Here is a 27,902-nt window from a genome sequence, read left to right as displayed (position 1 = left end):
CATGCAAGCCAGGAGAGCTTTTCATCACATGCCCTGCCCTTCTGCTTCCCCCTCTTTACCAACAGGAAGCTGGACACAGAATCAGTGACTTCAGCTGAGCCAAGACCCTAACCCCTGTAAGTACAGTGTCCATCAGACAATTCCTTCACCATCAGATTTTCCTGTTCTTGACCATTGAATCCACTCTAAGAGCACAAAGGAGTTTTTGTCTCAAAGTATTCATAACACATTCACCACTTCCAGAGGGCTTCCCATCCCTGACACACTGCCACAGAGGGAAATATTCTGTCTGATGGGGGGATGCCAATCTGATCCTTTGGAGGAAGATGTTTCTCTTCTACCCATGAATTTAATTTACTGCCTTACCCTGCCTTCAAAAGGTTCAGCAATCTAATAACACACAACTGATCTGCAGAGAGGCACAGCCTCTCTGTGTTGGCAGCAATGCTTCAAAGCCAAGTGGCTCATCAAAGACAGGCAGAGTATTTCCAGATCTCTCAGAGAGAGGAGAGGACCTACAATATCACAGTCTGGATGCCCTGTAATTCCAAGAGGCTGTTTGCAGAAATTGTTACGATGACTCACGGAAAGGCTCTGCCTTTAGAACTGTCAAGAGATCTTACTCATGGCTTGTCCAAGCACTTGGGGTGAAGAGTTTTGGCTGGCAAACCTCCCCTTTCCACCATTAACTATAACATAAGGAGTTACTGCACAGGCCTAATTAACAAAACTTGTCCAACAGCATTGCTTTGGCTACCCTGACCTAATGCTGTGTGTGTTGTAGGTTCACTGTTCCACAGCCTTCTCTTCCAGGCATCCCATCTGAGATCCCAACTGCTGGGCAGACCTTTAAGCATTCAAGTATCAACCTGCTAAAAACTGGTGTTGGACCTGCTTCCAGATTGCTTTTATCCCTGCAAAAGCAGTTCAGGAACTATGAATCCTCTGTCCATAACGCTGCAGTAGTAGCTGGAGGCTGCAGCCAGGACAGTAACCCCATTGTGCTACAGGCCCCTCACACACTTTTTTTAAGAGTCTCAAAGCTCACCCTCCAAATAGACGAGACAAAGAAAGGATTGTGGTCCCAACTTTCCAGGCAATCAGATGTGAGTGGTTTTAGTTAGGATGGAAATGCAAGTTATACACAGGAACTGAGCCCACATGTCCCCCCATCCCAGTCAAGCAGCTTATTCATGGTCAGATCCAAACCTTCCCTGCAGTAATTGAGAACAACAGAGTCAACTACATTCAAATGAGGAACAGCCAAGACAAGAACCCAAACAAGCCAAATATGCAAATAAAAGTGTCCAAATATTTTCTTAAACTGAACATAGACTCCAACTCCCAGACACACTATCCCAAAAGGGCCAATTACCACAGCCTCAAATGAGGCTGACGAGGCCAGAGTTCTGGCATCTTACAAGAAGTATCTGTCAAGCAGGAGTGCAGTTCCCCATCTCCTACCTAGGCAGCTCAGAGCATAAGTAACACCACTAATAATTTGGCACACAGAGCCATCCTGGCTCTTTCCTGACAGTTCTCATGCACTGAAATTGGGCACGGATAGTCACACTCATCTTTTATAGCTCATCCAAAACCCACGGGGAAAACAATCAGAACACACCACAATCTTTACATTTGTTGACCTCTCAGCAACAGTGAACAGCTGCAGCATTATTCCTGAAGCAGAGAGCAATAAAGCAAAAGTTTGTCTCTGACAGTACTGGAAAACCACTACCTGGCACTAATGCCAGTGCAAACAATTACCGGCAGTAATGGGTTGGCAGGAGACAGCACAAGAACCTCAGAGGTACTGAGACCAGCTGAGCTCTACAGATTGCTCTGAGCAGCCCTCTGCCATCACCAGTGCCCGGCAGCAATGAATTCAACAGGTCTCTCTGCCCCCAGGCATTCCCACTGGAACAGGCAGGTAGGTAATCGGCCCTTTACCTGAAAACATCCTGGTCCTCGTGGTCTGTGGGGGGGTTGTTCCACTGGGAGGGGATCCAACAGTAAAAATCACTGGGGATGGGCTGGCAGAGCCCCCAGCCCGGGCACCAGAGTGCAGGGTCCCTCCGTAAGCACCTGAGGGAGCTGGGGAGACAGTTGAAAGGTGCAGACTGGCATCACAGGAAAGTCACTCAGAGCACCGCGTGCCTCGCCCAGCGGGTTGAGCTCCTGCAGACTCCCTTGGGAGACAGTGGCCACCAGCACAGGCCAGTGCTCCCCGTGGAGGCACACCCAGGAACAGGGGCCAGGCTGGCACAGACCACAGGACAGGAGCCTGGGCAGTGTCACACACTGCTCTCCCCTCCTCGCTGCCTGACCTGCACCGCCCTGGGAACACCCACCCCTGCAGAGCCATTCACACTCCAGCTGCCTGGCAGAAAGTCCCCACTTCCACATGTTACCACATTCAGAAAGGGCCAGAAGAGGAAGCCCTGCCTACAAAAATCACACCACTAGCCAGCAATTACACAGCACGCACAGCCCACAGACCTCCGAGCGCTCGGCGAAGGAAAGCAAACACCAGGGCACTGCTCACACACAGCACTCGCTGCCCGTGCCAAGGGACACCAGCAAAGCAGCCTCCTATTTGCAGGAGGTGTGCAGGCAAACTGCTCAACCCAGCCCAGGACACCCTGCCAGATCTGCCTGGCCTCCCCACCTACCTGCAATTTCCATTGGCTTCTCATTGTTCAGGCTGTCGCTGCTGCCAGCTTCCGAGATCTGTGCCCCGAAGGCTGCCTTCAGAAGCAGGTCAGTGAGCCTGCCTGTGCTCAGAGATCTAAAAAGAAGACATACAACAGGATGCAGAGAGTCAACAGGTGCAAGATGTCAGCTAACTTCCACTTCTTTGTGCCATTCCTGGTCCACAGCCACTTAACACTACACAGCAAACAGTCTGGAGCTGAAATAACCACTCCTCCTCTTTCAACAGAGCATCTGAAGCACCTCCTGCCACTTGTAGAAAGCGTACAACTACTGTGACTAACTGCAGTAATGCAAGTCCTCACTACAACATTACTACAACACAGTTTGGTTTGGATGTAAGACACACAAATCTGTATCAGAGGACTCCTTCAGATCACTGGAAGAAGCTGCAGTGTGCAGAGGGGCATGTAAGAAAAACTTAACACCAACACCTCAGTGGCTTTGTATCCTGCAGTGCTCCTGACAGGCAGCACATGGCTTTCAAACATGGTTTCTCTCCTGAAGACCTGTGCTCACTGTACAATGGATGAGGAACACCCAGAACAGCCTCTCACTCATGACAGGTCCAGGTTTGATCCACAGAGATCAAAGCAAGCATGTGAGTAACTGCAGGGGTCTGGTCTGGTCATAAAATCCTGCAGTTAGTCTTTAATTTTAAAAAACCCAGGCCATGGCCTGCCCCTTTAGAGGAAGACTTTTAAAATCTGCATTGTATCTGCTTGCAATCCAAGGGTGCTAGCAGATAACTACTGAATATTTACAGATGCTTCATTCCAACTTCAACATTAGCTGGGGCTTGAAATTTGCCCCATCTGTCCTGTATTGGGGAGTGATGCACCACTGTATGAAGTGAAGCAGACTACAGCTCACCTGCCCTTGATCTCTTCCACAGGCCTCAATCCCAACCCAGTCTGCTGGCAGTGGAAGTGACCCATCTCCTTCAGATCTGGCAAGGTCTTGTTCCGAGTCGGAGTCATCATGACCCCCTGATGGGCCAAGAGGGTGAGGAGATTCTGGGAACTTGGGGTTTTGGGAAACTCAAACGGGGACACAGCCTAAAAAGAACAGAAAAAATGGAGATCTGTCTTTAAAATGAAGGAGGAAGGTTCCCCTTGGCCTCTGTGGGTTTATCAAAATCAAATGGAACATTTAACAACATGCCTGAAATAAAGGTAGAAATTCCACTGCAATTATTTGTCCCTAATCCCAGAAAGACTAAAATGAAAGGACAACCAACTTCTGAAAATTAGTTGCAGCCCAACACAAGCAGAGGAAAATGCTGTCAGGGTGCCAGCTTTGTGTGAGGCACAGGGCTGTCACCTGCTCGCCCGTCTGCCGGCTCTGCTGGGGATTCCTGCCGGACGTCAGAGCCGGGTCACGGCATCCAAAGAGCCCAGACACCACTGGCACTGATGTGCTCCTGCTAACCAGGGCAGCTCCTTCCCACTGCTTGCCCTAAACCCCGGGCTCTGCTCAGCTGCTGAGCACTGCTGCCAAGTGAGAGCTGCCCACTGAGAACTAGGACACCACCCCATTTCACACAGATCACTAAACAGCCCTCAAAGGATAGTGATCGGGTGGGGATAAATCCAGGTCAGAGTTATCTGATCGTGCAGCAGTTCATCCCCAAATAACCCAGAAGATCAAGCTGTGAGAAGCCCAAAAGCAGACTCCTGGGCATACCTTTGTGGGGGAGCCCATTATTGTTGGCAAAGGGCTTCTCTGCATGAACTCGGAGAGCTTCGGTGAGGATCGGAGCTGCCGGCAGTGCTGCAAGCCATGAATCTGCAGAGGCTGGCTGACTGGGGTATGACCAAAGTGAGCAACAAGAGGATCAGAGTGCTGCTTGGTTATCTTCTGCCTGCAGGAATGCAAATCCGACAGGTTGGGAGCACTGTGGAGCCGGGAGCCCATCCCTCGAGGAGATTGTTCAGGCGCCGAGGAACCTGGAGGGCCCAGAGTGACAAAACACATCAGTGTCTGGTTCTAACACACAAAGCCAGCCTGATCCCAGCATCCATGGCTCAGACATCTGGAGATCAAAACCTTCAGTGGATGGCTAAGGATGGCACTGAGCAGTGCCACAGCACTGCCAGGCCTGATAAGGTTTTGAGTCTACAGGAGGATGAGATATGGACATCAGGGAAATAAAAGTGCAGCTTCTTTCCTTCATTGCCACCCTTACAGGGACAGGGACCTGTTAGAGCTCAGCAGCAAGGAAACTACACATCAAGCAGGCCCCTTGGCATTGGGGGGGTTGGGGGTTTTGAGATGCTTTTCCTTCATTCGATCCATTGACTTCCAAGTCCCACGTCTGAGTTTTTGCGACACAGGGTCTGTCAGCATTGGAAGATGCTGGCTGACAGAATGTGAATGGATCAACCCCAGCTCCTCCCAGCACATAGAAATCCTGGCTGGCCAAGCATCTAGAGAAGCTGCTGAAGCAACACACCCAGCCTTGAATGCCCTGAGACTACAGTTCTTATCCACTGGAGTAACAAAGGAAGGTAAGGACCAACGCACCAGCAACAGGAACGCGGCTTCTCACTTCTGCTCCAAGAGAAGATGGGATAACAGTCTGGCTGGGCTGCTCTGGGATTGTTCCAACTGTGAGTGAACACAATAAAAAAAAGTTCAATCAGTATTAAGTTTCCATAGGCAAGAACAGCACTATGCACACCACCTGTTTAAAGAAAGATGCCTGTTATCTCTTCCATCTTCTCAGCCCTAGCTGTGTAGTGAAAAGATCCTCAACTCCTGTAAAAGGAGGAAGAAACCCTCTGCCTAGTATTGGTTTTGCAGTGTTATTAATTCAGAGGAAAAGCATGTGAATATTCTGCTTTTCCCCACCAGCAGAGCCTAATAAATACAGGATTGGAGACACTAGTAATACAGAATAGCTTGTTATATCAGTCTGTTCTGTTACAAAAACTAGCAAATTGCATCAGTAGCACACTGGGGTTTTTCTTATCCCTTTCCACTTGAATTGCTTGTTAGCATCTGGATCAGGCTACCAGATAGTCAGTCAAAACTTTTCAGCCTGGACAGTGAAGTTCAAGCCCTTCCAGCGCTGGCCAGAATTTTGCTTTGACAATAATTGGCTGACATTTTCTCTCACCCCAACCCAAGCCAGTAAAAAGATACTTTGCACTTACAGAAGCCCTCTTCTGAGGGCAGCAAAATGCTTGATGCAGGCACCAAAGCAAAGCTTGCCTCTCCTGGGGCTAACAGGTATTTTTCTTTCCACTTTACTGAGGCCAAGACACTTGCCAAATAATCTGTTGAGAAGAACCACAGGAGAACACACCAATCTGAACCCCCTATTACCTGGCAGCTACATCTGGTTAAAAACCCCCCTCTTTGCAGGAAAGAGGCACGTGATTTTATCAGGACAGCAATGTGCCCATTGATACCTTACCTTGTGGTGATGGCATGAAGGGCTTGGCACCGCCAAAGGAGAGCTTTTTAGAGCTGGGCACAGATCCATGCTCTCCAGGGTAAGGAGGGGAAGCACCAGTCTTGGGAAAACCGAGAGGACTCGTACTGCTGGACCTCCGGACTGTACCAGACCTTACAGGGAGCAAGGGCAGCACACACGTTACTCCAGATGCCAGTACAGCAGGGAAAGGAGAACAGCATCACCAAACACACACAGCTACTTCCACAAAAGCAGAGCTACATCACTGTTTAGCCTGGATCAAAATCCCACTGTTCCAGGACTACACCAATACAGATTAAGCTGCTAATCTTTGCTCTCGAGAATTTCAATCCAAATAAATGAAGAGGAGGAATGAGGTTAGCTTAGCTGTAAGCAGGAGAGGAGTCATTTTTCAAAGTCACTTTTAGATGCTTTCAGGTATTTACAATGATCCTGAACAGGACAGTTTCCTATCTTGCCACGTCCAAGACATTAATTTTAGGCAGTGTCTTCAGAACACTGTGAGAGGGCTTTATTTAAGTGCCCCTCCTGTGCTGAGCCACTCACCCTTCAGTCAGAGCAGCCTTCAGGCAGGAAGCTCTGTGAGCAGCACGATGCCAAGGTGAGCTGTGCCAAGGCCCTGCTCTGCAACAGAGCTTGGACTCAAACCAGAAGCTACAGAGCAAAACAGAGCAGTGTGTGGCTGTCAGATCTGAACCACTTCAGAACCACCCAGAGGAATCGGTTTTTTGGGTTGGACAGTCAGAATTGCCTGGACTCCAAATGCCTTCAACTCCTAGTGAAGCCTCACCTTAGGGAGTTAAAATTAATTTGTACAGCCCACACATGCAGGATCCTTGAGTATTACTCAGCTGCTAAAATGAAAGAGAAGAGGAAACTAGTGGGAAAGTGAGTACAGCCACACCATCAGTCTGGAGAGACATGGGATTATTGCATATTAATTCATTATTTCTCAATATGTTAATGTTTGCATGATCACTAGAACACACAACCTAAACTGAAATGCCATTCTGCCTCTGCAGGCTCCTTCACCAAGATTCCCATTATGCTCCTCTATATGAGAACACAGTCTTTTCATCAAATCCTTCATTCTACTCTCAATTTGGAAACATTTTTTCCTCTTGTTAAAAGAACATTAGTCTCAGCCAGTAGGTGGTTTTCTGGCCGGGAATCAATGAATATGCTGAAAAAAACCCTCTGTGCTCGAGCCACTGCAAGATGCTATCCCCAAAGTATCCTGCCTCCTCTCCCAGGGATGCTGCATTTAGCTGTCCATAGGTACCTGAGCAGAGGAACAAAGGCATATGGGTTTCAGCAGTGCCAGTAGGGCTACACTACCCAGGAATGGCAGAGTCATCCTGATGAACTGTCAGTACAACTACTCAACAACACTCCTAGGTGTATATTTCACTTTATGCCACATTTCAGAAAATAAATAAATTATATATTAAAAAAAATAAATCTATTTCAGTAGTTGATATATAAGAATTTGATCTGCCAACCCCCCTGCCTCTATTCAATGTGTTACCACATTTTGCAGCCAGGTGAATCCATGCTATAGTCACATGCTTGGAAAAAAAAAGGAAATACTTTAAAATTTTAACCTAAAAATCACTCCTCTTCAGGTTGCTCCACATTCAGAGGCCTAATGCTCATCAAGTGCCTGGCCCTGAAGCAAAACGAATACACAAAAAGGAAAGGCGAGAAGATACCGAGATATTCAGTGGCAGAAAGTATTGCCCTCCCATGTTTTTAACTCTCCAGAACATGAGCCATGCAGAAACCTCAATATTACCTATCAGGAACTTGCAGAAAAAACCACCAGCTGACTGCTGCTGCTGAAAGATGTGGAATGTCAAATGCCACCCTAGGAGACACAGGATAAGCAAGCAAGCAGACGAGCAGGACAGGTGATGTGGCCAGAAGTAGGTGTGCATAATTAGCACCTCAACAAGCCACATATCTGTCCACAAACGTGCCACCTTACACAGGCACACTCCAGCCAGTCAGGTGACAGTGGGACACGAGAGCAGCACGTCAAGGTTTGCTTTGCAAGCAAATGACTGGGCAAACATGACGAGGCACTTGGCGGTAATGGCCTGTTTGATACACCTGGTGGAAAAGTGGAATCACATACTAGATGCCTGATGAAGTTTTCTCCTGCCATTCCTGAAGGGTGTCTACTCAATCTGTTGATTAGAGGAAGTGATGGAGAGAGATAAATATGGCATCCTGGGGCAGAAAAGACATGACGCCAGAGATTTTGAGAAGATGCTAAAAGCAGGTTGTGAGTCACCCTGATTGGGTCCATTCCTCGAGTTCCTCTGCAGGGATGATGCTAATCTCAACATTACACAGTGGTGACTAAAAGGAGCAAAACATGGCAGTTTGATCCCTGACTGTGGCTGCAGGCTGTGAACCTGAGCTCAGCAGCTCATCACCAGGTCTGGGGTCGGCACAGCACCTTCTCCAGAGCTATCACTTTATACCTCACAGGGATAACAGGACTCTTGTGAGTTCCAACACCAACAGAGTCCACAAGTTCTGCTGTAAAAAACACAAGGCACTAAGGAAACAGGAAGGAGTTTACCACAAAACCTGCCACACTCAAAGAAGTGAATATAAAATAGAATTAAAGTAACACTGGCACAAACCAATCCCTCTGCTGATCCCTGATTAATATCAGCATATTGTGTCTCTACTTCTGGGTCCACTTTGAATAAGCCTTATCCTGAATTAGGCTGGCTGAAGCCCAAACTTAGGCTGATGCAGGTATTACCCTACTTCTGAAATCTAAACTTTAATTAATCCAGATACCAACGCAACTCATCCCAGAAAAGACATGACACCTCCTAGACACTTCTTTTGGAACGCCCCTGCTGTACAAGTTCCTTAAGACCCTCTATGGGCCTCCTTCCAACCATCCTACAACCTGGGCTGCTGCTGCCAGCCCAGATTTCAAACCTGTAAGAACCAGAAATCATATGTGAGAAGAGACAGAAGCCCTACATGTCATTAGCACTGAACTCAGCAGGTCAGCTGTGTGCTGAAGGCTGGCATCTGGGTCCTCCTGACGGCCTTCAGAAAACATGCTCTGCCTCACGGGCACAAATTGCTCCTGACTTAGTCAGTCCTGGCTGCACAACCACGTTAATATGCAACACATCACCTATGGCATGACTGGCTACAGGAACCAATTAAGGTACAGTCAGCTAGGTTTTGTAGCCCCATCCATTTTAGTTGTTTATCTCAAATTTTCCTTTTATAAAGGCACCTGCCAGATGGATGGTTCTCTCTGCTTGGACACCCAATCCACGGGTGGCATGGGAAAAGCTGTCAGGCTCAAAGGGGCTCAGCCTTCACTCAAAGTTGACAGGAGCTTTCTCACATACAAGCACACAGACAAAATCAACAGTACATGGTAAGAAATAAATCCCAACACTGCTACAGAAATACCCCAAAACACATCACACTGGCTCCTTACAGCAAGGGGAAGAGCCCACCAGGGAGGGAAATCCATAGAGGTACAGAGAGCAGACTGTAAAGCAGTTTGTTTACAGACCCCAAGCTGTAATGCAAGAGCCCCTGCACTGATGCCACCCCTCCTGGCAGCCCCAGCACTTACCTGGGAGAGCTGTATGGGTTGGGAGACTGCAGGTTCTGCTCGATCCGACGGTAGTTGTGGATTTGCGTCGGGACCGGAATGGGCACGGAGTGTCCGTACTTGCTGCTGGAAAACTGACCTGGCCGGCTGTTGGAAGGAGACACACAAAGAAAAACTTCTGTAAGGGCTGGGCCTCCCACCAGGTAATTGGAGATTTTATCTTCATACAGCAGCTGTACAAAGGGAGCGTCCCCTGGGCTGCGCTCGGGCTGTGGGTTTGTGCCGGGAGGTGATTCAAAGTCCTATCAAAGGGAAGTGGCACCACACACCTCCTAAAAACAGGCACCTCTCTCCCAGCACGATTCCCACCCACACACTGGGTTAAAACATACACCCAGGCACACCACTCCCTCCAGGAAAACCGGAGCCCTGCTATTTCAGGCCATGACTGGCCTAGTTTCCAACAGCTCAGATCCAGAGCCGAGGAGCACAGCACTGAACAGGGGCTGAACATCCATGGCTCACAAGGACACCAGCACAGATGCTGCTGACAGGAGCTACTTGTGATTGATTCATGCAGAGGCACCACTGCAGCCACTGCAGATGTCTCACAGCACGAAGAGAATGCAGTGGTGTAAATCAGAGTATTTGCAAGTTAACTACGGGGAGGAGAAGGCAACTCAGGAGAAAATAAATTGCAGGGACAGGAGCGGGTATCCATGTACCCATCACGGTCAGACAGAATATCACACATAAAAACAGGACAGGCCCATTCTGCAAACTTCAGGCTTCCTCCCAGGTCCCTCCAAGCAGGTGAAACAGCTCCCATCTGATACCTGTTCCCCCAGGTGATGGTTTCCCCCATTACTCTTTGCCTGTACACCAGGCTACACACGGACCCTGCTGTACAAAACTCATGCAAACACCACATTTAACTAAGCAGCCGCCTAAAGTCTTCTTCCAAAGGCCCCAGAATTCTAGGATTAATTGCCATGGCAATGCTATTTACAACTGCCAACACCAATTGGGGGGATGTTGAACAATTACAGAAAGATGTTATTGGTAGTGAAGGCTTCTGCAGCCTCCCTTGCTGTCAGTCGAGGACACACGCCTGGGTCTGCCCCTGTGAAGCTGGAAGCATCACTCCTTTGGGCCCTATAAACAGCCTTGATTTTTCATTGACACACAATAAAACAAAGGCATTCAGGGTTTCCAATTGCTCAGCAGAAAGGTGAGGCTGTGGTGGTGTCTCTGTCTTCCATCAGTGTGAGACGTGGTGTCATGGCAGACAAAAAGCAAACAGAGCTTTAACCAAGAAATCTGAGGGTTCACGTCAAACCTCGTACATACCCTGACTTTGAACATACATTTCAAACACTCTCTTTTCCATCTGGTCAAAATCCTTTAGAGGAAAAGAAGCTCTTGGGTGAAAGGATCCTTCCCCCAAGAGTTATATCAAGCCCTCATTTTCTTCACAAGGTACAAGTTGCAAAGGAAATGACCCAAATGAAGTGATATACACTAAACCTACCAACTAGCCTCAAGCCTTAAAGAATGCAACTGACCATAAACTTGCAAAGTCCAAGAGATAAAGCTGGGACGAGGAGTTTAATTACTTGGCAATAAAAAAAGCTCTTTCAAAACAGCATTAAATCCATTGCTGTGGGGTACATCCAATGAATTACCTTTCATTAGACTTAATAATTATCTTCAAGGAAGTGTTTAAAAAAAGAATTAAAAAAAAATCAACTATCAGCATATTTTAATTCTGCCTAGTCCTTAGTTAAGAGCAAGGAGAGTTGTCCTAGAGTGTACCATGACATCCTGAGGAAAACCCACTGCTGGCCACTCTGAAACAGCCTTTGCTTTCTGTCCCACTTGGACTGCAGCCAGCATTGCTTGCTAGCCTGGAGCCACACACAAGGGAGAACTGCTGCTTCTGAGTGAGCAAAGACAGAGGGAAAACCAGGAGTCCTCTGTGCCAGTGGAGCCAAGTGCTGAACCAAGAGGTCTTATGGCATCTATACAGGGAAGGGCACTGAAACCCAGGGAGGGCACACCCGGGTGGCGCCAGTTCCAAGCACTTTCAGGGGACAGGTCAAAGGCCATGGTTTATCCTCTGGATTAGGAGTGACTGCTCCAATCTCTCATTACTGATATCTTATTCCCCATCCTGGACAGGGTAGGAAGAAACGGTGTTTCTTCAAAGCAGATAGAAAAGTGGGAAGTAGCACTACAGGGTCTGGCATCTGCTCCACAGAAGCTGCTGGAAATGAGTAGAAAAGACAGTGAGAGCAGCAACATGTTTAGATCAAAGCCACTGGCATTGATTTGCCACCTTGTGATCCAGTGGAGGACGATGGGGCCACTTTGGTGACCAGTGAGAAGTAGGCAGCATTTGTAGTCAACTTCCATGAATTTCCACTCACTGCTGTCCAGAAGCAAGACCAAATCCTTTAATAAAGACTGATCTCCAGAATGCAAAGGAATCAGTTAAGGAATAAGCTGTTAAAAAGCTTAGCAGGCAATGGCATAAGAAGCCTCATGCAATTAAACTCCACACTGTGGTACGCGCTTGCCAATTAATCTGATCACGTCAGCGAGCCTCTGAGCTATATTATTCTCTGTTAAATTTGTATGCTTTCAGGCTATGTTTTGTCATTTTCTGGGCTCGGTTAATGTGACAAATGTGTTCAACACACAGCCTGGGACTGTATTTTCTTCTTAAAAAATACTTTAGGGTCATCCATCTCCCGGTGTGAAAATCCCCTTCAACCATCCTCCCCTGACAGGTGCCATATTGACAGAACAGAAGATGAAAGTTGTCCTGCTTCCCTGGCAGGCAAGAACAAGATGGGAAGCAGCACCACCAGTTCCCTGCAAGCTAAGTACATACCCTAAGGCTTCCAGGCCTAGAGTCAATGGGATCACCTTCCACAGACCATTAACACCTTCGGAACACAAAAGTGTTTCTGGCCCTGCTGGCAGGGCTGGGCAGCTGCTCCTGTTGTGTGTGGGCAGCTGTCACCAAGACATTTCTGAAGGCCAAAACTGAGTTTAGAGCAACTGGTTTAGTTGGAACTAAACCCATGACCACGCCTGTTTGCACTCATTCCTCCTACTCCTGCATCCTCCGTTAGTAAACAAGGCCCACCTAGCATTACTTTATAGAGAGACAGTGCAAGGAGCTTTTCAAACAAACCCCAAACAACTAAGCAAGCCCACATCTGTCCTTCAGCAGCAAGGGGAGATGAGCAACACTCCTCCACACTTGCCCAGTTACTCAAGTCCATCATACTTTCAGGCTTGGATGAAGTGCTGTGCTCCAATTCACTGCACGAGTTCAGAAACAAGGGTCCTTAGCTGGAATGCTCCACTGGGGGGATGAGTAGCTCACACATGCTGGTGGAGTGCATTTACTTTCTGCTTGAGAATAATCCCTGCCCCTCCAGGGAACAGTTAATTCCAGCTCTCCTGCATTCTCTCCTAGCCCCTGCTGAGGGCCACAAGAGGGAGAGACAGGCTCTGTAGTTGGGACTATCAGTGCCCAAGGCTGGGGAGTTTCTCCTGGGTGTTCCTTGTTAACCTTTAATTAAAAGGAGAGATGTGGATCTTTCCCAGCACACCAACAGCTCTAAAATCCCCTCCTGGAAGTCAATGGGTGTTCAGTTATTCAATGCTGCACAGTCACCAGTGAACAGTTTTTCCTACCTGGACGGGCTCGGGGAACTGCTGTATGGGGGTGACGGAGATGGTGTCCTTCCCTGGCTTTCCAAGCCTGCTGAAGTCACCAAAGAACTCCTGAGGAAGACAGAAAGAACCCAGCTATTAGATCCTGGGAACCAGAACCTTGAAGCCCCAGACACCCCGTGAACAATTTCAGTTGCCTTGGTGGCCTTACCCGCTGTACATCAGACTGTCCTGGATTGGTTTCCCTCCTGCAGCCTCAGCAGTTAAATCACCTGAGGAACAAGGAAGTGCTAAAACAGATTAATTCAAGATAATTTTCTTAAAAATCTTTATACATTCAGAACAACTGAGATGTTGTGTAGAACTTCCTGCCCCTCCAATCCCTGCTGAGTTGTTTCTGAAGTCAGTGTTTTGCAAAACACACGTGGGCTGAAGCTGATGGGTCGATGCTGCTGATCCTTACACCCTGAAGTTTGGGAAAATTCAGGCTGAAAGCAAGCCCTTTTGGAAGGGGGCCAAGACCTGACAGAATCATTTGGGGCACTAGGTACATGCCCACTTGGTGCCAGCCACTAGCTGCTGTGCAAAAGGATAGTGGTACATGCTGCATGTAGGGCTCTGAAACATCCCTGTCCTTCATGGCAAAAATCCAGGGCAGTCAAATGAGCTGGCAGCTGGATACACAACACAGGGAAGCTTGTGCCTGTGCCAAAACATCAGAACACTGGGAACATGACTAGCACAAGGCAAGTGTATACTGGTCCCACCACTGATCCCAGGGAAAACACAAGCAACACTGAGCTTTTCCTTATTGTAAAGACTGCACAGCAGAGATCTTTCAGAGATTCCAGTTCTACCCCTCCAAATTCCTGTTTTAAAACAAGTGGTGCAACTGTGAAAGGAGGAATCACAGCATTTATCACCACGTTCCAACTCAGCAAAGCATCATGCACATGGTCAAGGTTGAACAATGTCCTTCTGCTTGTTAGGTAAGGACTCATGCATGGGGATATTTAGGTATGTAGCCTAAACTGAGGCCCTGGCTTATATGGACATACGTATTTTCAAGGAATTCCTATCCAAGTATAAACACAGGTGCTCAAATGAAAATCAGAGTGTTTGAAGGAAAAAACAACATATTTTAGTCTTTTCAGGGATTTTTTCAAGTGTGAAATCCAGCTTGCTGGCTGGAATCCTGCCTTGGACTGTGATGCTGAGTGAGACTGAAGAGAAGGTGACATGGGAAAGGTTTCTGTGAAAGGCATTTCCCTGTGAGCCTACTTATCTTCTTTTCCAGTTGGATTTCCAGGTTCAATCTCTTACTGAGGCCCCCAAGTAATCTTTACTCTCAAATCCTGTCTTTAAAGGTAATTACAAAATATCCTATGAAACTAGCCAGCGAGCCAGATGTCTCTTCCAGCTTGAGGACAAAATCATTCCTGCTAGTCAGTCAAAACAGAGAGGTTTAATCGCTCTTTCAAACTCTGCTCAGAACACCTGCATTTCCAGAAACCAGCTTACTTGAGAACTGTGCTGGGACCATGACGAAGTCATCTGTGTCACAGGACGAATTCTTGCTGCTGCTCCCAGCAGAGTCCTTAGATCCATGCAGAAAGCCAGGAGAATCCTGGGTAGGAGACGCCAGCGCCTTCTCCTGCAGCTGCTGCTGCATCTCTCCAAGGGACTGCTAATTCAAGGAGAAAACAAACACTGGCTTCAGCACAGCTACTTCATCATTCTGCTCCATCCTTTAAACTGAGCTGTACAAGGCTACAAACAACATTTTGCTGATACACCAGGGCTGATAGTTTGCCAGAAGCAGCTGTTTAATTTACTGAAAAGGAACAGCCTTTTATGTCCCTGTCAGAACAGCGCATCTTTTGTTCCACAAAACGTACTTCCAGCGTGTCTGATGCTCCACAGATACGAAAAATTCACTTGAGGTATTGCATCCCTTTCTGCATCAACCACGCATTTTCCACCAACTCCCTCCAGTATGGCTGGGAAACCGAGAGGAGCTCTCAGAGACACTCTGGGTTGTTATTTTGAGTTACGTTTTTTGGTTTGTTCTTAAACATTAACCATCTGGTCTGTACTCATGCTTTTGCAGGAAGCCCTTGGTAACATGTAGATAAATGTTCCTGCACTTTCAAGACCATCTTGTTTCACTGTGGTGCTGATAAAGAGTTAAAGAAAGGCCTGAAGGAGACTAAGCTTTCAGTAGATGAACAGCTCACAGCCGTCAGAGGCAGGAGGGTCCCTAAAACGTCCCATTTTCCTGCTTCCTTCAGCCTAATGACGAATAGCCCCACAATCCTCTCGTTCTGCAGACAGATGGAGGAAGCTGGATGGTTTAAAAAAGCTTTAAGGCTGCTGAACTGCCCACGGAGCAGATCACAATCTTTATCCTCATGTATTTCCGGGCTGAGAAAGACTTGAATCACCTTTCACTTGGGCCCCACTGAGACCTTGTTCACCCTCCAAAGACTCTCCTGCTGTACCAGTGGGGACTCCCTCTCACTGTACATGCAGTACACACAGGCAGAAGGAATTTTCCAGCTGTCAGAGTTGTCTCTTTTCCACCCAATCTGTGAGCTCTGCCCTGGAGACGTGGCATTTTTCCCAGGCTGAGCCAGGACACCTCCATCAGCAGAAGGCAGAGCAGGAGAGGTGCAGTGCACCTCTAATGTGGGACCTCCTCCCAGTCTGGCACTGACTCTGTACTCACAGACCAGGAAAGCTCAGGAGAGCCAGTCTGCTTTTCACACCATCTGCTCATTTCTGGAGTCTTATGGTCAGGAGGGCTCAGCCCTCCTTTACCCCGGGCTGCTGCAGGGAGGAAGAAGCTCCTGGGGACACGGTTATGCAACATTCAGAGGAGAGCAGAACTGTTCTCTCTGTCCAGCCCACACTGTGAGCACCTACAACACCTTCTGCTAGTGCCTCTCAGCATTTCCCACACCAGGGAAACTCAGAGAACAAAGTAAAAAAGCTGTCATGCCAAGGAGGAAAAAATTCCATCCTTCTCCCTTCCCTTGCCCATCACACCACCAGCATTCCTGAGTTCAAAGTCAAAGGCAGCTTTCACCAAGAGCCTCCCAAAACAAGCTTTCAGTTCAACGAGCTGGAGGAATGTCATTTCAATGGTCAGTTCACATTCTGCCCTCCAGAAAAGTTTTCACCATTTCATGTAAACAGAGAGAAAAACCATCAGTTCAGATCATCCCTCACAAGACCACTGGACTGTGGCAGGTCTGGTCTGAGCAAACAGCTTTGCTGAATGTCTCTCTGTGGTGCCTGGGAATGCTGGTCAGAAAGAAGGAGGGTCACTTTGCAAAGAAGGTGGATGTGCTGTCAGGCTGCAGAGACTTTGCTTGAAAACAGAGAACCTGCAGCCAAGAAATCAGTGCAATACCCTGAATTAGCAACTGGTTTCAGTTCCAAAGAGCTTTCCATCTCCGCCAAGACAAGCTCGTGTCACTCACACCAGCTTCTTTCATAAAGGTGTTTCATATAATAGGCAATGGCACATTGAAATATGTCTTGTGGAGAGACAGCCAACCTCCACAATCCAAACTCTAAACTAAGCCCAGGCAGAACTGAAGTATTCAGTGACTTGTAGCAGAAGAGAGCAAAAGCAGAGACCTCATTTCAAAGACACAAGCAGGGGAACCATTAACACAAGCATTGCATCCTCTGAGCTGTACTTACAGGAGGTGATGCCAGGTGGGAAGTGGAAGAGCTGCTGGAGGAACTACCGGAGCCTGAACTGGGATAAGAAGGCATTGGCACGGAAGCAGCTAAAACCAGCAAAAGACAAAACCAAAAGAAGTTGTCAAACTAAGATCAATCAATAATAAAAGGTCTTTTTCATCTTTTCCCATCAGTTTTATCTCATGTACCATCATGTATCAGATGTGGTCAATTAAAGGAGAACAAAATAGAATTAGTCTTCTGTTCAGTTACGTGATTCACATCCCTCCACTCCCTCTGTGCACCATCTCACAGGTCACAGGACACCTGACCAAGGTGCTGCCCAGGTAGTTTCTGCCATAAATATCCTTCAAAGCATCTTTGCAAATGAAGGGAAAGATAAAACAGCAAAGCAGACTGAGTTACTCATGTCAGGGGCAGAAGTCATACCCTTACAGTTTGTTCCTCATCAGACCTCGAGGCTCAGCACACACACATCAGATGTGGGGAGGTGTGTGCCAGGTAAACACCTGCCTACTCAAGCCCCATGTGTTTGCTGCCCAAATGACCACTTGGGCATCCCAGGCCACATGCTACTGAAAAAAAACCCAAAAGGGGTTTCCTCAAGGAAATAGTGCATAGTTTCCTACAGCTCAGCATGTTCTCCCTTGGTCACTTCTTCAAGTTGAAGATGTTTTGGTTATTTACCTCTTTGTACAGAAACTGTTCCACAGCACAGGCCATTCCTGCACCCCTTCCTCTTATGTTTTTTTTGTTCAATATCAGAACTGCCCAGTTGATTCCCTTCATTGTAAAGTGGCTTTTGTAACTCTCACAGAGGCCTAAAGCTCACTCTGAAAGGCCTAGTTAGCATTGACCTTCAGGCAGAAAATATGATCAAGGCATCACAGGAGAAAAGAACATTTATTTAACTCCAATGACTTATGCAAGTGAGCTTCAGTAAATAACCTAGAAGAGCCAAGGAGGGAGACAGTCAAAGGTAACACTGGCTCTTCAAAGGACTTTGAAGTAGTTAGTGGTTCAAATTCTCCAGTCCACACGCACAAGACTGAACAGCACAGAAGATCCCAAAATCCCCACTTCAAGGCAGCCTGAAGTCAGATTTTACACTGGAACCATTTTGGTATTTGAATGACTTAAGATAGAGATCAGAGGCAATGCTAAAGTGAGGAGAGGAACACTCTGCTGCTCTTCCATTATGCTTGCAGAGAATTAGCACCTTGTCTCAAATTTCTACCTTTACAGGACCTGTGCTAATGACTCCATACTTATTATAAGGGAGATTAATAACACCTGGAAGAAGAATGCTTCTGTTTGAAGTAAAACTACCTCTGTCATTAATCCCACTAGATTCTACAAAGTACTTACTCTATTCAACATGCTAGAAAAATAAAAGTCTATCTCTCTGCAATTAACTGTTGAAACAGTGTTCTAAAGATAAAAGAATGGGTAAATATGCCTTTTAATAAAAGGCTTTAGGAAGTCTTTCCATGCAGCCTATCAAAGGTTAAAGAATGACTGGACCAGAGTCTCTGAGCACAAAGAGAGCAATCACTGAGACACTGAATTCCTCAGTCAGAGAGATGTGACAAGATCCAACAACAAGAAAATGAAGCCAAAGCAGCATAGACTTAAAATATATATTTTAACATAAGTAATTGACCACTGTAACGGTTTAACCAGGGTCACTGTGATCTCCAGCCTTTCCAAACATTAACAAAACCTGATTATTTTTCTGAAGAGGTTGCTATATTGCCAATAGAGACCGATGCAGCAGAGTCCTGGGGCTGTGCAGTGGGAATCCCCAGTGGGATGACTGGGATGGGCTGGTGTGCAGGGTACACCCTCCTGTGATGGGCCACACTGGCACTGCTCACTCTGCCAGCAGTTTGAGGGTTAGATCTGCAAGGAAATAAATCTTCCCAAAGCTTTGAGAGAGGCTACTTTTTAACTTCTGTATTCATTCTAGACTAGATTTTGTGCACTTGATGGTCTGTGCTCTGGTGAGGGAGCAGGGACTGTGGTGCCCTGATGATGGGTGTTCTGGGAGGTCAGTCAGGGGCTCTGTGGGCAGCCACTCTGCCCACAGCCAGCACAGCTGCTTCCCACTCCCTGCACTCAGGGAACACACACAGAGGTCTGACAACCTGTTTGTAAAATGGAGAGCTCTGTCCTGCCTAAATCACACTGCTTTTGATCTCTACAATCCTCCTACAGAGCCTGCAGAGCAATCCCTAGAACCTTCCCTATGTATTTAATACCAGAAATCTGACAGGGGAGAAAAAATCCCTCCCTTTTTATCCTGCCAGCTATTACAAGAACAATTCAACCAGGTACAGACAGACCTTCCTCTTATGGAAAGGTGCTTTTAAGAAAAGATAAGCAAATTCTGAACTGTACCCACACGTGCTGGCTGCAAGACTTGAATCACCATTTGTCTTTCCTGGAATGAGTAGTTTTGTTAGAGTCATTTCAGTTCTCTCACAAGGTCCCCTCCAGTCTATTTTGGTTCTGTGATTATTGATTTAAACCTGGCTGGAATTGAGACTTTTCTATTTTTGTCTATTTGCTTCAGACAGGTTTTCATTAATCAGGAGGGAAGACACGCAGGCAGACTTTGCCACTATCATCTGAAAACTCAAAACTCAGCTGCATGAAGCACTCCTTGAGATACAGCCTCTGTTAATCACTGTTCTTATTTAAATCCCTTTGAACTCCCCAAATTCACACTGGAATGCTGTGAGCTCCAACTCTGAAGGCCCTGACACTCCACATGGACTTTGATGCATGTAGAACCACGAGGTTTGGCTCTGGCAAACCCTCTCTGACCTCCACAGCCCTGCTGGGGCATTTTTTCAGTGTCAGCCATGTAGGCCAGCTTGAAAGCAAGACGCCTGCTTCCATCTCCTCCACACACCCAGGCACTCCCAGTTTAAAATTAAAAAGGGTGCAAACACTTGGCTCATCATGTTTTCAGTTGAGTCTGAATGCAGGGAATGTTAACATGAATTGTAGGCCCCCACCCAAATCCAGAAATTGCCGGATTGTAATTGTAATGTAAATAAGTCTGTTTTCATAATTGTCCTCTCCAACTCGTTCCAGCAACAAAACAGTCATCCTGCACATTGTGTAACCAGTGCCAACTGGTTTCCAAATGGGAGAGCTGGGAGCCATAAAGGCAAGCCTGTGCTCCAGCTGTGTACATCTCAATATTGGATCCTACACTTGCAAAAAATCACTTCTGACACGTCATCCTACCAGAGGCTCCATTATCCTAAAAATATCTGACCCTCAAGCTTTATAGAAAAGCTTTATTTGGAATCTGAGTTCCACACGCACTGGAAAGATGCACTTTTCTGATTAACTGGATTCAATTAAAACCAGTCACCAAGAAGTTCTCTAATTGCAATCTCTGACAAGGCAATAACTTGAGTGCAAACTCTGAAAGGACCTGGCAAATAACTTGCTTTTCAGAGAGTTTAAAAATCTGCACCATTAAAACCTTCTATGTGCAGAAGTCATGGTGATTTTTTGCTGGTTATCACCTGTTTTGTGTACAATAAGATCACAAAGATGGTAAAAGTCAAGTTAAGCCAGACAGGTATTTCAGACACTGAACCACCCGTGCACTTCTGAACCAGAGCAGCTCACCTTTCATGCTCTCCTAACTCAGTGTAAGGGAGGCAGCAGCTCACCATTCATTAAAGGCAGGAGCAGAAAAACCTCCAAAATATTCTGCACGGGTACCAATTACAATGTGTTTACTGAGAGAGGACTTGCACAAGCGTCTAATTAAGCCTTCTCAAGCATTATTACTGTAACACACGGCCCCAATACCATATGCTGATCAGACCTGGCTACAGACAGACGACATTCTGACTAGACACAGTATTTTAAAGACTTTATTAATAAATTTTTGCACATCTAAAGTACACGCTTAGTCACAGGTACAAACCCCACAATACAAAATTAATTATAAATAAACAAACAAAAAAATAAAGTATACATCTTAGTTAACAAAGCCCAAGGCCCTGAATCCACTCTGCAGGCTGAAGCCTGTTGTGAGCAGAGCTCTGAGGTACACCCAGGGTGGCAGCAGATTTAAGTCCTTGCTCCACTAGAGGAGGGAGATGAGAGGAGGGACATAAGAACAATCATCCCTTGAAACAGCAGTGAAGAGGGTGTGCTTGTCAGAAATGTATTGAAAGATTTTTGAAAGAAATGCTGATTTTGCTGGAGTGTCTTGCAAAATACACAAACGTATTTGAACGAGGGGGATCCCCCTGTCTGAGCAACTTCAAAATTATCCACCTGGAGAATGACCCGTATTTGAGGATTCCCAAATTTTCCAGAATTGTGTTATATTAAAAAAAACTCTTTACAATTCCATGTGTACTAACAGAGATCCACAGAGAATGAACAGCCCGTGGCTCTCACTTCATTTTTGATCACCGTGTTGCTGGTGGCACCTCTCCTGTCCTGTCCTTGTCACCTGAGGGCAGACGTGTCTGTAAGGCTACAGAGACCAGCACGCTCTGCTCATACTGCAAAGTGTTCTCATTTGGACAGGAGGTGCCACACCTGAAAACTGGTTTGGGACCTGGATGGACACACGGTTCCCTGCATGTGCAGTGCAGGCACCTCTGAACTGCAAGGGCAAAGGCTGCACTTTGGGTCCCTGAGCTCAGCTGAGGTCTCAGAGTGTTCATCACAGAGTGGTCACTACTCCTGGTACAGATCATCAAACAAACACTCCTAAGAGACACCTGCACACTCGGATGTGATGAGTTAGTCCTGCTTCCACTGCAGTCACTGGTGGCCAGTTATGATCTCTCAAGGAGAACAAAAAGATGAGGCACACTGTTCCTTCCCCCAGTTCTCCTCTGGAAGCCTGAGGACTCTAATTCAGCCTGAGCACGACCACCATCATTCAGATGCAGCTGTATCTCTTCTCCTCTTTGATCCTTCCTACACTGGTGATGCTGAGCCACGTGTTGAGATGAAGCAGCACAATAAAGCTTTGGGACTCTTGGCTCAGCATGCAGAGCCAGGGAGGCAGCGCCTGAGAACTGCAGCCTTGCCAGGACACCAACTTCAGCTGCAACTGTGCAGGGGTCAAGCACGCTGCCATGTTAAGCAGCATTCCACACATCTCAGGTGAGCTTTTCTTATGGAGGTCACCACAACCCCGACCTCTGCTGACACACTGGCTCTTCTCTCACCTATTCAGAAATCAAAAGGACCACAGGCAGCTTTTCTCATCCAGGCTCTTCACCACACTTCCCAGAGGCTCTAACCCATCACTGCCATCTGGAAGCAGCAGAGACCTCACAGCAGACTACAGAACTATCTCCTCCACTAGCAGGTTTCTGTGCACAACAACTCCAACATCTCCAGCAATGCAGAGGTACTTCTCCCCATGTTTTCAAAACCAGTAGCAGTCTCTCCTGCCTGGAGAGAACTCCAGGCTGTGGACGTGTGTCCGGAGGTGAGGACCAGCAGGACAACAGAGAGGTCTGGAGACCCTACCTGCCTGTAAAGGGGCTTTTTTTATTGGCCCTTGACCCCACACTGTTAACCTGGGTGCAGCTGGGGGCAAAGGCTGAGCTGCAGTGCCCTGCTCAGCATGGCACCTCTGGTTCCTGCACAGCAAGCGGGCACAAGCTGGGAACTGGGGCCAAGTCAGAAGAACCCTCTCCCCTTTGCAGGGGGTTTTCTGCTCCCCTGGCCAGCGAAGCAGCGGAACGGCCGGAGGCAGGAGATGAGTTGGTGGGCACGCAGGAACATCCTGAGGGGGGGATCCTCTGCCCACAGCGGGATCAGACTTCCGAGGGCTTTTCCCACCCAGCAGCAGTGCAGCAGGTGCCAAGAGCTGGGCTGGCTTAGGAGCAGTCCCACACTGGCAGAGTCCTCTCCTGCCGGCAGAGCAGCCCCGTTGGGCAGGGCTGACCCCACATCTCGCTGGTGCAGGTGGAGAAAGGGCCTTGGTTGCCTTCCAAGCGACCCTAAACCAGAAGCGTCTTTTCTTGCCCGCAGGAAGGTCACCTGAGTGCACAGTTAAAATCTGATCAGGAACAACTGAGAAGTCCTGCTCTGGCAGCAGGAAAGCAAGAGACTGTCAGGAGTGACGTGGACATCAGACAAGGGGTGTCCACCCATGGCACACATCCAAGAGGGGCTCTGTGTTTGCGTCGGACAGGTTTCCTCCAGAACTTCCAGCCCTTGCACTGGGCACCCCAAGTCAATCACTGATGGAAATTCTTGCCTTTATCATTTACTGAGGAGATTAAAGGCCCAGGAAGATCCTTCCAGAAGAAGACAACTCTACACAATTCCACTAAGCCAAGGGTCTCTTGGCCAGAGGACTACGATACCCCCCACACCAGAAGGAATTCTGAACTGCTTTCAATGAAAACAAACCTCTGGACCACAGTACATGTGGCTGGAAATATGTTCAAAAGTTATGAATCAAAAGAGGGAAGAGAGAACTTTCAATGGAACTCTGTTTTGACCAGCTCTCAGAGAGTATCCAAAGGTAACCCTTCTACAACAAGATTTATCAAGAACCTCGAGGTAAAAGATGAAAAATGGTTTGGTAACCAAAGTTATTTTGCACAGCCAACCTAAGGTAGCACCTGGCAAGCACAGCCAAGAGTGCCAGTTTGCACCATTCACAATCCTGAATGGTCCTACAGATGAGGATGAAAAGCAAGACCATGATACATAATCCTGTTTATCTACAAGCACCCCACTGACCAAGCACTTCATACAAAGCAGCTGAATACATTTCAAAGCTACATTTGCTTCTACTTCACGTTTCTAAATAGCCCTCTAATCATCCCTTTGAAGATAAACTCAGTCAAATTAAATACATTTTGATGGTAAAATCTGGACATGACACACTAGCAAACACTGAATCCCTGCCTAAATAACTAAGGAAACATAAAGCAGTGTTTTTCTTTCCTTTTGAACTAGCAGCAAAGGAAGTCCGGCCACGGTTCAAAAAGAGTTGTAATTGAAAATGCAATACTTACATTTTTTCATAGAGGCACTTGCGTCCAAGAATGGGTGATGGAAAAACTCATCTGAAAAAAAATCAAGAACACTGACTCAGTGAAAGGAAATGACTGCAAGGAGTTTACAAAGCAGTCGAAGCATAGCAAGTTACGGTGTTTTACAGTGATTTTTCCAAGAAATCCAGTCAACCATGGAAGCTGTCTGACTGCAGCTGTATACAGTAGGGGTCAAAATTGCAGGGTAGGGACTGGATGCAGGGCCCATTCATATAAAAAGGATGGGAAATTATCTGGATCCCTGGCTGATCAGGATGGTGAGTCATCCCAACTGCAGGGATCCAGGGGGGGGTGTATTTATCACACTGCACTGCCACTCACTACACTGAAGAGGAATGATGGACAAAAAGACCTCCACTGAGTGATCTTCCATCACACACAGACCCAAACCCTGCACACACTGAGGGCAGAAAGGATCACAGCCCAGAACTCCCTCTCTTTCACACCAGACACAACTGCTGCTTCCTCCCCTCATTAAGGGAGAACATTCCACAGATCCAGGCCAAGAAAAGCTTCTGTCCTGGCTTGCTGGAGACATGAGGACATGTTTGCCTGTCCTCACAAGTAGCTTCTTCTCCCAACTCCTTCATCTCTGATTCACTGCAGCTCTGTGCCAGAGTCCTCTCCTATCACAATCAGCAACTCAGCCTTTTGGGAATGTTAGTCACGGATCAACACTGATTATGGAGCTAACTGCAGGCACTTCAACTTCTTTTCCCAGCATGGATTTCCTGTTGCAACACCCAAGGTTTACAAACTTCTCCTTCTGTAAACAGCTCTTCTTTGGCCAGTGAGCTTTCCAGAAAGTAGCAACTGGGTTTTTTTTCTGCTTTTTAATCTTAAAACAATCCCTGTCTCTCCCTACCACCACCATGCCAGGGTCCTGCAGCCTGAGTGCAGGCTTAGCACAACAGAAGGGATGGAACTCCCTGGCAGGGAAAGCTGGCATCTCACAGATTACATCTGCTGTGGATGGAGAACATCCCCATCCTGCAGGAGCTGCTCAGCTGCTGGAATTTCCTGCTTCTTCTTCAGCCTGCTCCTCTAAGAGGAGTGTACCATCCCTCAGCCAAGCTGACTCAACTGAGGGGGTGGAAATGATGATTTCTTTCACTTTTCCCCCTCCCCGCTCCAAACTGCTTATTAGCTGTGCTTGCAAAGCAAAATTTAAATAACCCAGCTTGTAATCATCAGCAGGAAACTTGCAACTTGAAACCCTCTTGGTTTTCCTCTAGATAATCTTTGAGATTGCAAAGACCACCAGTTCCTGGTAGAACAGCAGCTGAGAGACACAACAAGCAAATGAAGTTTCAAGCTTACGTGTTGCTGTTGTGTGACTCAGCTAAACTCTGGGGCAGCTCCGTGGAGGGCACTGGGCACATCTCCAGGCAGATTCCAGAGGGCCTCAGGGAAAAAGGAGCAGCAGGAAACCTCCCCCTCTGGGGAGAGTAGCTAGGGAATCATGCCTGACCCAGCAGCACTCACAAATCTTCAATATTCACCTTACAGGGTGCTGGAGGGCAGAGGGGCAGTGAACAAAGGCACTGACCATCAGCCAAAGCAGGCCTTTTGTAAACAGTGCAGGTGAAGAGAATGTCCAGTGGTGAGCTGGGCAGTGGGAGGACAAAGCACTGGGAGCCAGCTAAGGGAAGGGGGAGATCTGGATGGGATCCAGAGCCACGGGACACGAACAGCTTGTGCACAGCTGGGCTCACACAGCAGCTGAAAAGGTGACACTAACTGGGCACAGGGAAGTGCTCTCATTTACATATTGCTGCTACCTTGGCAAGGGCATAATCTGGAGGTGGATGGGACCAAGTGTATAACTGGGTACTGGGGAAGTGGATTGGTCTAAATAAATCATGGTTCTGGTAGTTGTTTTCCTCTCAGCTGACAGGAGATATCAGAATGTGTCATGAGATGCCACACACTCATCAAGATCTGCCTTCTATAAAGCACAAGGAATATCTCAAATATAGGCTTCTCTACAGATTATTTTCTCACATACCCCTTAAAAACAATTATATTTTACAAGGATGTGACAATTTATAGAGAAAAGGATCCTGCAGCAGCCAATAATCTCAGCGCTGAAAGTGTTGTCTTAAGTGATATCGAAATCTATTATCTCAAATTTCTAAGTGTTAGACACTGACTCATACAGTCTACTCCCAAGAGGTACAAAAACAGCTTATGGGGGTCTAAAAAGGTTTGACAGACTCCATTTCTGACAGCAGGGAGTCAAGAACCTCAAGGACACCTTCTTTTTAAATGCACAGCAGCATGATAGAAGAGGTAGAGGTCTGCAGGGAATAATCCTGCAAGGTGCTTCTATCCAAGTCAAGTCTGTCAGGAGCTTCAACAACTCCCTTTTCAAAAGGCTCATTCTCTCACTTCTGCACCCCAGTAACCAGTTCTTTACATTCATCACTGGATAATTATGATCAGCCTCTGTTAATCCACCCAGATGATTGTCCCCAGAAAGGCTTTCCTGGCATCTCTAATCCAAAAGAATAACAGAGGGTGCAAAACAATTTCTCTTCATCAGCCAGCACATGCTGCCCAGCAGGAAGCAATCCACTTGAGCAGATAAGCAACAAAAAAGCAACTGAAAACCAATGCCCCAAAGACAGAAATATCAAACTCTTTCACCCCAAGTCTGACTAAACAGCAACATCCTGAAAACACTCAGGATGTCTTTGCCTTTAGACAACTTGGTCCTTTCAGGGGCTCTAGGAAAGGCTCCACCTCTGCCTGCTTTCCTCTAGGGTAGGGCTTTACTAGGAGGTTCTTCAGACCTTTTGGCTCAGCTAAAACACATCTGTAAGATGCTGCCAAAGTCAGAACCACCTGGCTCATAGTGACTCTTCTTAATTTAGAAGGAATTAAGAAAAAAAAAAGAATGAAATCTTCATGTCAGCCAAGACAGGAGACAGACACAGGCCCAGAGACTGCCAGCTTGAGCCCTCATAAGAACCACAGCTTCCTTCCACAGAAACCTGGAGAAGGAGGAAAGGGTCTGCAAGCAGCTATGGTCTCCAGGCTCAAATTATCATGGCAGACCCTGAGAAATGGAGGGTATTGACTGAATTGTTCAGTAAGTGGGTGCAGCTTGCAGATTTGGGAAGGAGCTACGCCAGAGAAAACAGAGGTGCTCAAGATATATGTTTTACCTAGTAACACAATCAAAGTTCAGAGAGATCATAAAAGCAGAAGCCAGGAAAGGGAACACAAGTAACAAACACACGCTGAAGGTGTGCCACATCTCCAGGTTTGCAAAATTGTACCAAAATCAGCACTGACCTTTCCAGCACATGTACTAAAACCCCCAAGACTGTGCAACCCTCAAGGCACACATGAGATCCAGGTGTCTGGATGCTTCTCCTGGCACCAAGCCAGAAGTACAGATGTTTGTGCAGTGCCACAGCACAGGAGACACAGAGAGGGGCAGCAGAACTAAAACTGGAAGGAGGTCTTACCAAAGTCCATGCGGTCCTTATGGTTACGCTGCAAAAGGCCCAGCAGGAGCTGCCTCAGGTGGCTGGATGTCTCCCTGGGGATGCTAGGATTGCAAACAAAAGCAAAGTAAGAGAGACTTGCAGTCTACTTAAACTGCTTTTACATATTCAGGAAGGCAACTGGCAAATGCAAACTCCGTGTGCCTGCTGGG

General features: G+C 47.2%; 1 protein-coding gene across 7 annotated transcripts in view; it reads right to left on the bottom strand.

Annotated features, from left to right (window-relative positions):
• Positions 1–27,902, bottom strand: part of ULK1 (unc-51 like autophagy activating kinase 1) — a 79,737-nt gene that overhangs the window by 10,718 nt on the left and 41,117 nt on the right. For 3 of the 7 annotated variants that reach the window (XM_027689582.1, XM_027689584.1, XM_027689588.1), the window contains exons 11-24: positions 27,712–27,794; positions 24,197–24,247; positions 17,160–17,248; positions 14,970–15,135; positions 13,660–13,720; positions 13,470–13,559; positions 9,780–9,905; positions 6,134–6,285; positions 5,871–5,993; positions 5,239–5,322; positions 4,399–4,661; positions 3,586–3,770; positions 2,673–2,788; positions 1,951–2,094 (exon numbers count right to left, since the gene is read on the bottom strand). In XM_027689582.1, the coding sequence (XP_027545383.1) occupies positions 1,951–2,094; positions 2,673–2,788; positions 3,586–3,770; positions 4,399–4,661; positions 5,239–5,322; positions 5,871–5,993; positions 6,134–6,285; positions 9,780–9,905; positions 13,470–13,559; positions 13,660–13,720; positions 14,970–15,135; positions 17,160–17,248; positions 24,197–24,247; positions 27,712–27,794 (1,733 nt within the window). The remainder of the gene's footprint in view (positions 1–1,950; positions 2,095–2,672; positions 2,789–3,585; positions 3,771–4,398; positions 4,662–5,238; positions 5,323–5,870; positions 5,994–6,133; positions 6,286–9,779; positions 9,906–13,469; positions 13,560–13,659; positions 13,721–14,969; positions 15,136–17,159; positions 17,249–24,196; positions 24,248–27,711; positions 27,795–27,902) is intronic. The other 4 variants (XM_027689583.1, XM_027689587.1, XM_027689585.1 and 1 more) reach the window with 4 other exon arrangements.

The sequence above is a fragment of the Neopelma chrysocephalum genome, unplaced genomic scaffold (assembly GCF_003984885.1).
Source record: "Neopelma chrysocephalum unplaced genomic scaffold, ASM398488v2 Primary Assembly neopelma1_77, whole genome shotgun sequence".
In the NCBI taxonomy this organism is placed as follows: Eukaryota; Metazoa; Chordata; class Aves; order Passeriformes; family Pipridae; genus Neopelma; species Neopelma chrysocephalum.
The sequence above is the reverse complement of the archived record's forward strand: the minus strand, read 5'-3'. Positions and strand labels throughout refer to the sequence as shown.